We start from the raw sequence: 14973 nt of genomic DNA on the forward strand, positions 1-14973 counted from the left end.
GTGGATATATTAAATGTTTTCTTCTATAACAAGCTCTTTTGGGCGTCTTCTGCGTTTACCGTCTTCAGTGCTCATTTCACCACGTCTAAACTTAGTATACCAATCCTGGATGGTGGATTTTGCTGGGGAGTGTACAGAAACTCGGCATCAAGCCAAGTTTTTGCTTCAACTCTATTTTTTCCCTTCAAAAAGCAATATTTTATCAACATGCGAAATTCCTTTTTATCCATTTTTTCACAATAACAAAAGTTGCTTTATTCAAAATGCCATAATTCACAAATGATCCGACAGCTGCTAAATTTATACACGCATTTTTTGGGGGTTAGTGCTAAGTAAAACGACATATGGATTTTATTCTAGTAGCCATCTATGTGTCAGACCAGGGACTTTTTAATTGACCTGTTATGTGAAATTTATAAATATTCATTAAATTATAAAAACTATACACATATCAACTCAAAGTTACTTGTTTATTGTCATTTGGGTTACTATTTTTTACATCATGGAAAGTAGAATGCATTCAAAAGTTTAACCATGATATCAAATAAGATATGTATTATATAATAAGCTGTTAAGATTTAAATATATATTTTTTATAGAGTTGACCTGATTGCAACGTCGACAGATTATACTGCAAAAATAGATAATAGATATATAATAAAGCTTACACCTCAACTTCGAAACTAATTAAGCAAGAACAAACAGCAACAATATTTTTTAATAGGTACAATTGTTTTAATTAGTATGGTTTTTATATAATTAAAATATCAATTTATGTCGTAAATTTGATATAGACATCGACTATAAGTAATTTAAAATAAAACAAATTATAAGTGCAGGATTTTTATCGAGAATAACGAGAGCCTTGTTGAACAAACTCTAAGAATTATAATGTCGATACCAGACTATAGGGAAGTGAACAAGATGTCCTTTATGCTCCTAGATGCTCGTTATGAGCCTGCGCATTTAAATATAATCTGCCTCTGGTTATGTTTATAATTCGCTAATTATATGTTATTTTATATACTTGTTAATATGTTATGTACGATTGTGAAACTTATATAAAATTCACAAGAAAGGATAACAAAATACTAAGTTAACATTAGAGATTGGATTTGTGAATATATATTAATCCTGTAGTTACATCGTCAACAAAATTATCAGAATAGGAAAATTGAAAAATGAAAGCTCCCATAATGGCAGGGAAGATAAAGTGTAACTAATTATTTACCGCTTTATATATATATATATATATATATATATATATATATATATATATATATATATATATATATATATATCAATATTAGTATCACTGTTAAAAAATATATTGACATTTTAAAGACTGTTGTAGAAAATATGTAGATATCACTAGAAACATATGCAGTATATTTATAAACAATATATTTCACCAGCTCTATAGAGGTCGAAATACGAGCCAAAAAACACTGCATCAGAATAATTTCAAAGAGAATTTGATGTTTTAGTGATACTGAAAAACCTACGCTGAAAATTGATAAAAACACATGAGTGCTGGTATTGAAATCCTATAAATTGTGACTTAGATACTATATAATTGACCCAAAACACTAATCAATGAAAAATGTTGCAAACCCATGAACTGTAAGTTGAAATAATGATTCTAATAATTTCAATATCTTTACGTACTGTATTGTAATATTTTATTCACTGTCGTCTGTTCTATAGTCTGTTTTTTGTCAACAAATTGGTTCTTCGAGCCGGATGCAATTGCGAATATTGCGAAGATACACTTAGAAAAAAAACCCAATACATTTGAAGTATTGGTCCCACATTTTGTAGTTGGAAATCACGTGGCTTGTTTTCGTCATGGACTGGAAACAAAAAAAAAGCAAGTTTGGTCACTGTAAGCAGTGAAAAAGTCATTATTAGAAATTTTGTGGTACTTAACTCATTGGGAGTTAATTAATTAAAAGTTAATTGGCTATTGGGGCTAATCATCACACCCTACATGTAAATAAATATGAAGAACAATTGGGTTATCAAGAACAAGGTAATTCATGTCGAAATCATCATCTCTTTCTATTAGTTCAATGTTTCAATTACCAACTATTCCAGTTCCTAAAACTAACGGTAACTCTAGGAATTAGTTGGAATTCAAAGATACCTTTTGTTCCTGTTGATAAATTCAAATTGGCTATTGGGGATTTGGAGAAAATATATTTTTTAAAGAATGCTTTGAAAGGTGAAGCTCAGGAAGTTATTCATTCAGTAGATTTAATAGCTGCATATTATAATGTCATTTAGGACATGTAATGTGATCGATATGACGATCCAAATTTATTAATAAACAATCACTTAAACCGGTTAGTAAATCTACCAAATATGAATGAAGATTCTTATGCTGACCTTCGTAATATGTTGGATGAGATCATAACTTATATTTTTTCAATAAACTGGGTGTTAGTACGGAAACATCATTTAATAATAGCGTTAAAGTATGATAAATTAGACATTTTTACATAACATATTTAGGAGAAGAAAAAACCTCGAAATCATAAACAACATTTAATTGAATTTAAGGAATTTTTAAAAATCAGGATTGAAGTGACATTCGGTGAAAATAAAACAAAAACTAATAATAGGACAGATTAAATGCAAGGCTATAGAGAAAACCAAGAACTATCTGGTAAGGGAAATTTTAACATATCGATTACATCATTTTTATCACTCAGTGGTGTTAAGTGTTTGACAGTTGTAAACAGTTAGAACATAAACAAACAGTAAGCACTGAAAGATAGAATAAGAATGTAAAAGTTTAAGGTAACATGGGCAGTGTGTAGAAATTAAAATAAATGAATAAAGTCCATAACCAGTTAAGAAATCGCGGGTAAGTCGTCCCAACAAATTGGTAGGTATTTTTATTCACTGTCGTCTGTTCTTTATGTGTAATCAAAATTTTGTAACAAGCCTAAGTTTTAAATAAATCATAACACCGACATTAATTTATTATATAACAAATTGTAAGTTTATAACAGCAGCAAGACCGCTTTCAAAAGGACCAATATGCGTTTGTCAATATATGACCTCGATAGATCACTTTTAAGCAATTTAAAGAGTTGTAATCATAATTAAATGTTAGGACATAATTATTTTAAACGTAAGGGCCATTGGACATGAGAATATAAATATTTTAATTTTAGATTTTGTTATATTTACTGCTTAACGTGGGCCCCGAACCGCGGTCCCCGGTTTTAAGCGTGTGACCAACTTGGACGTCCGGTCTTACCCACCCTGGTTACCGGCGTAACTGGGATCATTTTCCCGGCAGATTTTTCAGTCTTGCCTTAGAGATAATCGCCATACTTATAAACATAAATTTACGAGCCCCAGCAGAAGTCGAACCCGCGACTATCGCGGCAGTGGGAGGGCCGTCCTGTCGTCTTGACCACTGCGCCCATCAATTCGCCTTTACGAAAATTTTAACATTGTTTAGTTATTTTTACAATATATAAAACATATTTTAACATCCACAAAAATGACCTTTTGATATATTACCATAAATAACTGTAATAAATAACTATCTTACTCCATAACTTAACTCCAAAAAATATTTGAAAATCAATATAAGTTCAATAATTATCAAGTACCAAGATCTACTAAAATACTTAACCTACTTTAAAATATGTCTCAACATGGGCAGCAATAGAACAATATGATGATCATGAAAGTGAAGAAATTGTTAATACTATTAATGCCTCAAAAACAGCTTCCATTTCAATACTATCTCTAGAGTTTCAATAAAGTATCTTATCTTGTAACTTAACTCCCAAAAAATATATCAAAAACAATCTGTGGTTTGGATAATCATCATGTTCCAAAATATATTGAACTGGTTAGTAAACATCAATTACTTTAGGATATGTATCAATATGGGTACCAAGATAATAATATGATGAAGATGTGGGTGGTTCTTTAAGGGTTGTAAAGTTTTCTTATTATTCAGTAAAAATTGTTTCAGTTGACAGGAGCATTATAAGAGAGACCATATAAAATTGCCAATTTTATTTCAACTTCATACTTAAATATCACAATAAATTAATAAATTTTGTTAAACCCTAACGATGATAGTAATGTGGAGCAGCGTGTGCGACTGGAACTACCAATTTACCAGCTGGTGCTGGTGCTGGATGAACAGGATGTCCAGTCCTTTCAACGACAGCGTTGAAACCGCTGTGGGCATCAGCGGTATAGTGGACAGTTCTGAGGGTACCATCAGCTTCAGCTACTGAGTATGATCCCTTTACAACATCTCCGTCGCGAACTTCATGCTGGGTTTTATGATCGCCAGTATGGGGGTCTTGAACGCCATAGTTGAATTCGTATTTGGGTTCGGCATAGTAGTCTTGGCTTTGATGGGCACCATAACCGTGAGCGAAAGCTGGAGCGGCGTATTTGGCTACAAGAGGAGCGGCGTGGACTACTGGAGCATGAGCAACTGGGGCGGCATGTAAGACTGGCGCAGCATGAGCTACCACTGGAGCAGAAACTGAAGAATACGAGGATGCTGGTGCATGAGAATAATCCAAAAGCCCAGCACGGACCACGGCTACACAAGCAACGGCAACAATAATCTACAAAAACATTAATTATTTAATTATTTTCCTATTACTGTAAATTTTAGATCTACCTTGGCGTACATGTTGGTGATATCAACTACTACTAAAAAAAAATTACTGGTCCTTTTTATACCGCGAATTCAACCTAGATATTCCCCGATATCAGTACCGAAATATTATATAAAATAAATAATGGGTGGGGCTGTTACTATGATTGTTATTTTAATCAGTTTATCAAAGGAGACCAATTTTTTATTACATATTTATGTAACTATACTACTGTACTCAGATATTGTAAAAAATCGAATTATAAATATCCAATATTATATTCCGATTAGACATATGAATAACAAAACAACATAAATGATAAGAAATAAGCACAAACATCTGAATAAAAATAAAAATTCTAAATTTTGTAATTCTCAAAAAATAAAACAAGGTAATCACTTTGTAGTACTCTTGGTACAGGCATTGTATTTTATCACACGTGTCGTTATATATTAAACACATTTTAAAAACTGCGCTTTCATGTTTTACTGACCATTCCGAAGGTTTGAAATTATGGAAGATTTGTTAGATGAACATTCTATAAATTATCAGGGTTTATTTTCATCAACAAATACTAATTTTTTGTGAATTAAAATGATTCGGTTATAGTACGATCTTAAAAAATTAAAAAAGTTAATCAATATATTTTATTAAAGCAATATCTTAAAGGTGTTGAACAATTATTCTTTAAATGTCAAAAGTTACGACCACTCTTAGTCTATTACTAACTTTAGGGATTAATTATTATCTCATTAAAAACTCCATAAATTTTTGGAATTTAAAACAAAATTATCCGAAAATTAATCTCCTATATTCACTCTATAGCTCTGATATATCAATAAAAAGAGAAGAAGAAAAAATTACTATATCAATAACAAAAATTAAACTGCTTGGTAAAAAATTTGATTTAAAATCAAAGAGATTGATTTATCAGTCAATCTTAAAGCCTATTTGAACATACAGGGTCCCAAAATAGGACTGCACTAAAGAATCAAATGAAGTAATTATCAAAACACATTTTTTTTTGGATAAATTATCAATATTTATCACTACATACGAAAGAGAATTTGCATGGTGACCTCGCAATTTATGTATCTACAAAATTATCCAAGATTTCGCTTTAAAACATGAAACAAGGTTACCAAAACAAACCACAAGAGCTTGCATAGTGTATACATATTTAACATAAATGATCATATGTAATTCTAATATATTAAGTACATACTGATTTATTTATCCTTCATTCGATTTGATTGTATATTGATGCTAGTACATGAAAAAAAATAGTAAAAATTAATTTTATAAATTAGATATAATAAAAAAATTATATGTACAAGAAAATATATTCCCTCAAACTTCTGTATTAATAATTGTACTATGTTATATCAAGACAAAACTATGTTTGTGTGAAATGCAATTGTGCTCAGGAATATGAATATAACCAAATATTAACTAATTAATATACTAATGCATACGTCGAATACGATAAAAACGTCTAAGATTAATCCAGCTTTTTAATTCTTGGGGCTTAAGAACTCGTCCTTTCGCATACCTGTAATATTACCTGCTTATCTTATAATTTTTGAAAGCTCTTAGTAGAAAACGTAACACACTGAAGCGATAGAAATCAAACCTATAATATATTCAAATTCATTTTGTACATACGTCACCTAAGTTTGTGACGTCGAAACGTTGCAATGTTGCCGCATCAACTCCAAGTTTTAGTTCAGTTGGGCTTTGACATACAATAAAATAGTAATCTAAATAAAATAATTGGACAAAAATATTGCTTTCAAATATAATTTATTTTAACATTATAGCACATCTAAAAATTACAGTTATATATCCACAACAGTTCGTACGTTAGAATTATGAACTCTTATCATTATTGCTTTTAAACCTTTTGCATACGTCTGACAACCAAACCAGTTTGACAGGCTCATTCGTTTACGTGTTCGAACTAATCAGACAGCATTGTTCCTCTTCTTAGCTAGAATAAAATGAGAAGGAAAATACTGTCTGATTCTAAAACGAATTACAAATTGCTGCAGACAATTCATTAAACATCTTGATGACGTACGTATAAAAAAACTTTATTTCCTAATACACCATATTTCGAAATCATTTAAAACCAAATATCAAACACATAAAATTTAAAAAAATCGACATATTATCACTGAATAAATTTCGTTATATATAATCATATTGTTCGATTTTGCTCCCGTTTTGATTTAAATTGAGCTCGCTCATAAACTCGAGAGACTATTGTGAGAGCTCTCTATCCTAGCCCGATTGAATTATAAATTTTCTATCGTAAAGCCTGCATCCAATGACATTAGCCAGGTTATTAAATTCCGTCTAGTTTCTTTGCAAATTTGATTACGCTAAAATACAATGCATATATGAGGAGCGACATCATCCGTTTCTAGCTATAAAATTGTACTGTTCTGTGACACGATTTGATGTTCGTTTAATATGGTAAAATAAAGTTTTTAAGAGAGATAATAAAATATTTCATGTGTCAATAAATATCGTAATATTCCGAATTATTTTATTCATACATTGAAAGTTTCTGTATACAAGAATTGTTAGAAAATTGTTTTAGAAACTAATTTGTGGCATTCTGGGTACTAAATAGTTGCAAACAAACTAAATAATCACTGAAACCCGTTAACTAACTGTATCATAAAAGTATATAAAATATTAATCTTACCAGATACGTAACCACACACATTATTGAAAAATCCTACGAGGAGAAAAACATTTGCACAACTATATTATTAGACATAGTAAAAACCTTCGATCAAGTCAGTTATAAAGGGCTGATATAATTCATAAACTCCATAAAATGTTAGTGAATCAAAACGGTGAACTCTTAACTCCTGCTTCTCAGTCAGTAAGAAGTGTACTCAACAATGAAAGAAACTCTCTTTTTCACCTATTCTATACATATGACACACTTTAAATAGGAACTTGTTATTGCAAACAAGCGAAGCGAAGAAACAACGAGAAAAATACCAAAATCAATTAAAAACATAAGCGGACACAGACATGGAGAATAAAAGTCAAGGAGAGTAAATCAGTGATTATTCACCTACAACCAGCCTATTCATATACCAACAAATATAAATAATACTACTATTTCATACAGTAACAATGTTAAGAACCTTGCGATGAATCTTAAAGCTAAACTCCGTTGGAATGAGCATATCAAAAATAAAATAAAAAAATGGAGTTAAAATACGAAAGAATATATTGGTTATTTGAAAAAAATCTATTAAATTATTCGTAGGTATTAATTTAGTGCTATATAAGCTGATACTATATGGACCTACTGAATATATTTATGGAGATGCTCTGCAAGAAGTCATATCAAAAGTATTTCAGGATGAAGTTCTGAGAACTATTGTGAATATTCCCAGATACTACAAGTACAAATATTTATACAAAGACCTTCGGATTCCAACCTCCATAGAGGAAATAAAGATATTCGCCACAAGACATAAGGATTCACACCATGTAAACATCGAAGTTTATCAACTCTTGGACTATCTAAAATGGGACTCAGATTCAGGACAACCAAACCGTGTGATCTTGTTGTAGTTCTGCTGTGAACTGCAATAAATGGTAAAACACTACAAAGTGGTGCAGTATGAGCGACTGGGGCAGCATGTACTACTGGAGAGGATACAGAAGAATAGGATGAAGCGGATCCATGAGAATAATCCAGAAGACCGGCCTGAGCGGTAGCTACGAAGGATGCAACGGCAAAAATCTAAAAATATATTTGTTAGAAACATCTATCACATTTTACAATAAGTTCTTCAGAATAACTTAAATTTTATTAGAGAGAATGTAGGGTCCAATGGGTCCTCCTAGATAAGTGCACAGTGTTTAGTAACTGTAGAGACATATTATGAGTTAGTCAACAACGACTAGTAATAATATATTAATACATTTTTAAAAAATCCCAATAAAAAATGATGAATTTTCATTTCGCCGCAACACAAACTTGACATTGACAAATGCTAAATAAAATAACAAATATTGAACAAAGGCTTCTATTGATGAAGTCTATTTGAAGATAATAGAAGTATATTCTTTAAACCCCTCTTAATTGCTTTTTTAAAGAAGTAAAATAGAAGTTTCTAATGAAATTTCTTTATAACGATGTAGTGTTATTAGCAAGAAACTCTCTAGGGTTCTCAAATAAGTCACAATCTTATAATTGCAAATACTAAAAATGTATTTCATAATAAATAAAAAAATCATATAACAAAAAATAAATATCACTTATTTTTTAGACGCTTTTGATGTGAACGTCTAAAATAATTTTGTCAGTTTATCCGTTTCCCGTTTTAGGCCTAATGATGGTAATAATGAGGGGCAGCGTAGGCAGCTGGAGCAGATACTACAACTTTGGCAGCCGGGGCTGGAGCTGGATGGACTGGGTGTCCAGATTTTTCTACTACAGCGTTGAAACCGTTGTGGTCATCAGCGGTGTAGTGGACGGTTCTGAGGGTACCATCGGGTTCAGCGACAGTGTAAGATCCCTTTACGACATCTCCATCACGAACTTCGTGTTGGGTCTTGTGGTCACCAGTGTGGGGGTCTTGTACGCCATAGTTGTACTCGTATTGGGGATGAGCATAGTAATCTTGGCTGGCATGGGCACCATAACCATGAGCGAGAGCTGGAGCGGCGTATTTGGCGACTACAGGAGCCGCGTGAGCTACTGGAGCAGCGTAGGCAAGTGGTGCAGCATGAGCGACTGGGGCAGCATGTACTACTGGAGCGGATACGGAAGAATAGGACGAAGCGGTTCCATGAGAATAATCCAGAAGACCGGCCTGAGCGGCAGCTACGAAGGATGCAACAGCAAAAATCTAAAAATATATTTGTTAGAAACATATATCACACTTCACAATAAGTTCGATAATGTATAATATCAACTCACTTTAGCGAACATTTTGATACTATATTTCTAACTGTATGCTACTTAGATTCAAATACATGTTTATATAGTAATTTATTCCCATAGGGTGGGAATCGTTTCCCCCTTCTACTCTATATCATACTATAACAGTAGTCGATACTATGATGTGAAAGTGAAAGTAAATTAAGACAGCTTAAAATCAAAAAACGTTTAAAGGAAAATAAAGCACTAATAAGACAAAAATTATATTCAATTAATATATGTCATAAAATAACATCTAGCTAACACATTAAGAGATGAAAATTACAGTTACTAAATATGTTTGAATAAAATTCAATCGATAGTCATTGCAACGCTTCAGATTATTTGATTCCTAAATCCTGAGCCCAGCTTTTTTAATTTGATTTGTTAATGTTTTTAAATAGAATTTTCAAAATACTTGTATAATACAAATCATATAAAGTAAGACATGAACTTTAATAATTTTTAATTTCATAAATCAATAGATTTAATTAGCATATCTGAGATGTAAATAAGTAAAAGATGAATATATTAAAATTATATAACTTTTTAACATTTTTTCTGGTACATTATACCGCTGTAGTTAAACTGCTTCTCTTTTTTATGAACAGCATTTTATTTTATTGAGTTTTTATTGTTTCATTATTGTATTTATGCTTTATAATGTTTATAAAAGAATTAGATAGATTTATTAATATTCTCTCTTAACTGTACAAGTTGCGATTTAAATTATTTTAGTAGATATAACCAATTTGCAAAGAAATAAATGAAATATAAGGTATAAACGAAGAAACATGCGTGAAAAAAACATTAAAATAGTTTAAAACAAAATAATAACGTATAATAAAAGGTTTTATTTAAATAAGGATCAAGCTCAAATTAAGACTGATAAAATAAAGGTAAAAATTATAATATAGAAACTATAAGGGTATTATGTTATATATTTTAGGATCTATGGACTATCAAGCAAGAAAAAATATTAGGATTATAAAACCAAGAATGAAAAAGCAAGTTCTAAGTATAACAACTACTTCTAAATATCGTAGTAACTAGTCTTGCAGCATTTTGTGTTAACCTCAATAATTAGGATTCAGTTTGAGGTTATAACGTTATCTCCAAATATAAAACAGTAAGTAAAAGAGTTCAATTTCAGTTGGGATAAATTTAAATTATTTTCATAACATAATAATTTACTGTTATTAAGTTACCAAGCTTCTATATAATAATTTTGTGACATGTAATTATCAAGTGACCAATGTAAATTTCACTTGCTTCAAAAATCTTCAAATTATCTATATCGCATAAATGGTTTTGTAATTTAATATTTTTATTGAACTGAAAAATATTAACAACTTTATAATGAAGGTTTGGACGTTTTCAATAAATCAATAATATAATTGCAAATACTAAAAATGTATTTTATAATCAGAAACTAAACAATAAATAACAAATATTTGTTACTTTTTTTAGATAACTTTTATACCAAAGTATCTAAAATAAGTACCAAAATAGTATATATACAAAGGTCATCTTGTCAATGTATCCGTATTAGGTCTAATGATGGTAATGATGAGGGGCAGCATAAGCAACTGGGGCAGCTACTACAACTTTGGCAGCTGGAGCTGGAGCTGGATGTACTGGATGGCCGGATTTTTCTACTACAGCGTTGAAACCGTTGTGGTCATCAGCGGTGTAGTGGACGGTTCTGAGGGTACCATCGGGTTCAGCGACGGTGTAAGATCCCTTTACGACATCTCCATCACGAACTTCATGTTGGGTTTTGTGGTCACCAGTGTGGGGGTCTTGTACACCATAATTGTACTCATATTGGGGATGAGCATAGTAATCTTGGCTGGCATGGGCACCATAACCATGAGCGAGAGCTGGAGCGGCGTATTTGGCTACTACAGGAGCTGCGTGAGCTACTGGAGCAGCGTAGGCAAGAGGAGCAGCGTGAGCGACTGGGGCAGCATGTACTACTGGTGCGCCATGGGTCGCAACAGGGGCAGAGACGGAAGAATATGAAGTAGCGTGGCCATGGGCTGATTGCAAATATCCAGCTTGGGCGGCAGCCACCAAGAAAGCAACGGCAAAGATCTGAAAATATATATTTGTCACAAAAATGTCACAGTATATATGAATATAATATTTAGCAATTTTAACCAACTCACTTTAGCGAACATATTGCTACAATTCTTGTAATCGATATAATATTCGAAATTAATTATGCGTATATATAGCTATTAAATCCCACAGGGTGGGAACAATATCCCCTCTCCATCCTATATGATAGCGTACTACACTCGAAAATAATTGTGAAAGTGAAAGTGAATTGAGGTAATTCAAAATCATAATACGCTTTAAGTGTTGTAGAACGGTAATAATAAAATAAATAATATAATATAATAATAAACAAATTAATATGCATCTAATAATAAGTTATATATTAGTACCTAAGTTTCATCCGCAAAAAATACATTTTTGTAGGAAAAATTGTTAAAAAAATTATGCTAATTTACTAAATACATAAACAGATATATGTTTTCGTTTTAATTATTCGTTAATGTTGAATATTATAAAATATTTATAGTTATTATAATCACAAATGTGAAAAGTGATTTATATAATAATATTAACTGCTGAAGCTGAATACCGGAAAAAGGATTTGTATAATCATAGAGTCAGTCACAGATATTCTTCGTCTTACATCTTGAAAACTATAAGAGATATATTGAAATCGAAACCATATTTGTAATCGTCGGGTTCTTATATGCTCTACATCAGGTACTGTTCTAATAGCAGTTAATACTGCTATTAATTACGATAATCTGAATATTAATGTACCTGTCTTAACATAGCGCTTCTAAAGCTCTATGGACAGGTAGCGGTGAGGCAGAATAACCTACACGGCAGGTTTATCTCTTTCATTGACAAAAAATCGTTTTACATGATCACAATTCTTAAGATATAAAAAATCCAAGTGTATGCAAATCTGGATAATCAAGTAATCTGAATGTTGATGCAATTCGTACCCACAACTCTGATTTCAGCAATAAATTATTGATCTGTAGCTATGAGATGGCGAATAATTATGATGCAAAAGGTTTTTATGTAAATTTATTGTTACCACTCATCAATCGTCATAATTTTAATATATGTGTGATTGATTCAGCGGATACAGCATTAAAAGCTTTAAAACCGTAAAGAATATAAAATTTTTGTAGCTACAGAAATGTTACCAAAAATAATGTAAAATTGTTTACACTACCTAATTATATATAAATGTTTTTATAATAACTGTAACTTTAATTAACTTGAAATTATTTGAGAACCAAATAAATGATTTGTACCAACTAGTCGCTTTTACCAGCAAAAACATATAAAAGTAGGTACTGATTCAAGAAACTAAATAAAACTATTAAACTAAAGACTAAATTAGAAAACTAAATAAAGAAAATATGAGACATATTCATGCACTGGTGGATTCGAACCCGCGACTATCATAAGGAGGATACAAAGTTATCGAAGATATTAGGGATATAAAACCAAATTTAAATATTACAAGGAAGTTGTAATAACTCTTTCCAAACACCTCACCATCTAGTCCCATATCATTTTTTGTTAATTACTTGGAATCAATTTGACAATATAAAACTACAAACAAATTTCAATTAGGTAATATTAAATCAATTAAATTATTTTTATAGCATAATAATTTGTTATTATTTCGTTCTTAACCTTTTTTGTGATAATTTTGTGACGTGTAATTGGAATTTACTTCAAAAATCAAAATGACAAATATAAATCTCTATCTCTTTTGATAGTGATGCAAATAATTTAACCAGTTATCTACATCACCAATACTGCCGCCATTATTTCAATCAATAATTATTTATATCGTTCAAATGTCTATGTAATTAATTGTTGTTAGGGTTCCAATGAATCGATAATATAATTGCAAATACTGAAAATGTATTTTATAATCAGAAACTCAACAATAAATAATAAATATTTGTTGCTTTTTTAAAATAACAACATAGTATATATACAAAGGTCATTTTGTCAGTGTGTCCGTGTTGGGCCTAATGATGGTAATGATGAGGGGCAGCATAAGCAACCGGGGCGGCTACTACAACTTTGGCAGCTGGAGCTGGAGCTGGATGGACTGGGTGTCCGGATTTTTCTACTACAGCGTTGAAACCGTTGTGGTCATCAGCGGTGTAGTGGACAGTTCTGAGGGTACCGTCGGGTTCAGCAACGGTGTAGGATCCCTTTACGACATCTCCGTCACGAACTTCGTGTTGGGTCTTGTGGTCACCGGTGTGGGGGTCTTGTACACCGTAGTTGTACTCGTATTTTGGGTGAGCATAGTAGTCCTGGCTTTCATGGGCGGCATAACCGTGAGCGAGGGCTGGAGCGGCATATTTAGCGATTACTGGAGCGGCGTGGGCGACTGGAGCAGCGTGTACAACTGGGGCAGCATGGTATAGTGGAGCAGCATGAGCTACTGGAGCGGCGTGAGCAATAACAGGGGCAGAAACAGAAGAGTAAGAGGAAGCGTGTCCATGAGAATAGTCCAGGAGACCTGCCTGGGCGGCAGCTACGAAGGAAGCAACGGCGAAGATCTAAAAAATATTACAAAATTCAAATATCTCGTTACTTCAATAAATTATTCAAAAACCAGTTCAACAAACATCTACCAACCTTAGCAAACATGTTGTTGATTTTTAGTTCAACTGTATAATTCTCACAATCGACCTTATGTATTTATACAGTTATTAAATCATATCGGGTGGGATATTCCCCCTCTCCTAAGGACTATACCGATATCAACTCAGTAATAACCGAAAATGAAATATGAAAGGGAAAGTCAATTAAGGTAGGTAAATAATTATAGTATCTCTTAACTAAAATAGAATACTAATAATGAACTAAATTAAACATAAAAATTAAAATTAAACATTAAAAATCAGCTCAAATATATTTATATCAACAAAAAATTATTAGTTAGACCGAAGATTTTCCAACCATTCCGTTATATCTAGGCATTCCGTAATGCGTTCACAAAATATTACAATTTAAAATAGTTCTGCGTAATAGCCTTTCTATTTGTGCGTTAGCAATTAGATGGTTTAAACTGATAACGCGCTATTAACCTAGACATTGAACCAAATAACTGAAAGAAAAGGCCTTACCTAACACTTAATTGTTTCATTTCGTCGACCGAAATGGAAATTACACGGTTTAATGCCTAGTAAAATGGAGCAAGAAATATTCAGAAAAACATAATCGATTACAAAGTAAAACAAACACACGTGGTTTTGGTGGAATGCTTTTAACTAAATAAAGTTACTGATGCATGAAATAGTA

At 31.7% G+C, this 14973-nt stretch overlaps 2 protein-coding genes and 2 pseudogenes across 2 annotated transcripts; all 4 read right to left on the bottom strand.

Annotated features, from left to right (window-relative positions):
• Positions 1-4097: 4097 nt before the first annotated feature.
• On the bottom strand, positions 4098-4681 carry LOC143203135 (larval cuticle protein A3A pseudogene; annotated as a pseudogene).
• Positions 4682-8944: 4263 nt separating this feature from the next.
• LOC143203267 (cuticle protein 7-like) lies at positions 8945-9615 on the bottom strand. The gene is made up of 2 exons (XM_076415438.1): positions 9604-9615; positions 8945-9532 (listed from the first exon to the last, which is right to left on the bottom strand). The coding sequence occupies exons 1-2, from the start codon at positions 9613-9615 to the stop codon at positions 9011-9013; spliced, it is 534 nt and encodes a 177-aa protein (XP_076271553.1). The 3' UTR covers positions 8945-9010.
• Positions 9616-11157: 1542 nt separating this feature from the next.
• On the bottom strand, positions 11158-11786 carry LOC143203136 (larval cuticle protein A2B pseudogene; annotated as a pseudogene).
• A 1769-nt stretch (positions 11787-13555) lies between these two features.
• LOC143203266 (larval cuticle protein A2B) lies at positions 13556-14410 on the bottom strand. Its single transcript, XM_076415437.1, has 2 exons — positions 14308-14410; positions 13556-14228 (listed from the first exon to the last, which is right to left on the bottom strand). Exons 1-2 carry the CDS (start codon positions 14317-14319, stop codon positions 13686-13688), a joined length of 555 nt encoding a protein of 184 aa, XP_076271552.1. The 5' UTR covers positions 14320-14410; the 3' UTR covers positions 13556-13685.
• Between the last annotated feature and the right edge of the window lie 563 nt (positions 14411-14973).

Source organism: Rhynchophorus ferrugineus, unplaced genomic scaffold, assembly GCF_030347505.1.
Source record: "Rhynchophorus ferrugineus isolate W39M unplaced genomic scaffold, kcgeb_rfMv2 rfM9, whole genome shotgun sequence".
Taxonomy (NCBI): Eukaryota; Metazoa; Arthropoda; class Insecta; order Coleoptera; family Curculionidae; genus Rhynchophorus; species Rhynchophorus ferrugineus.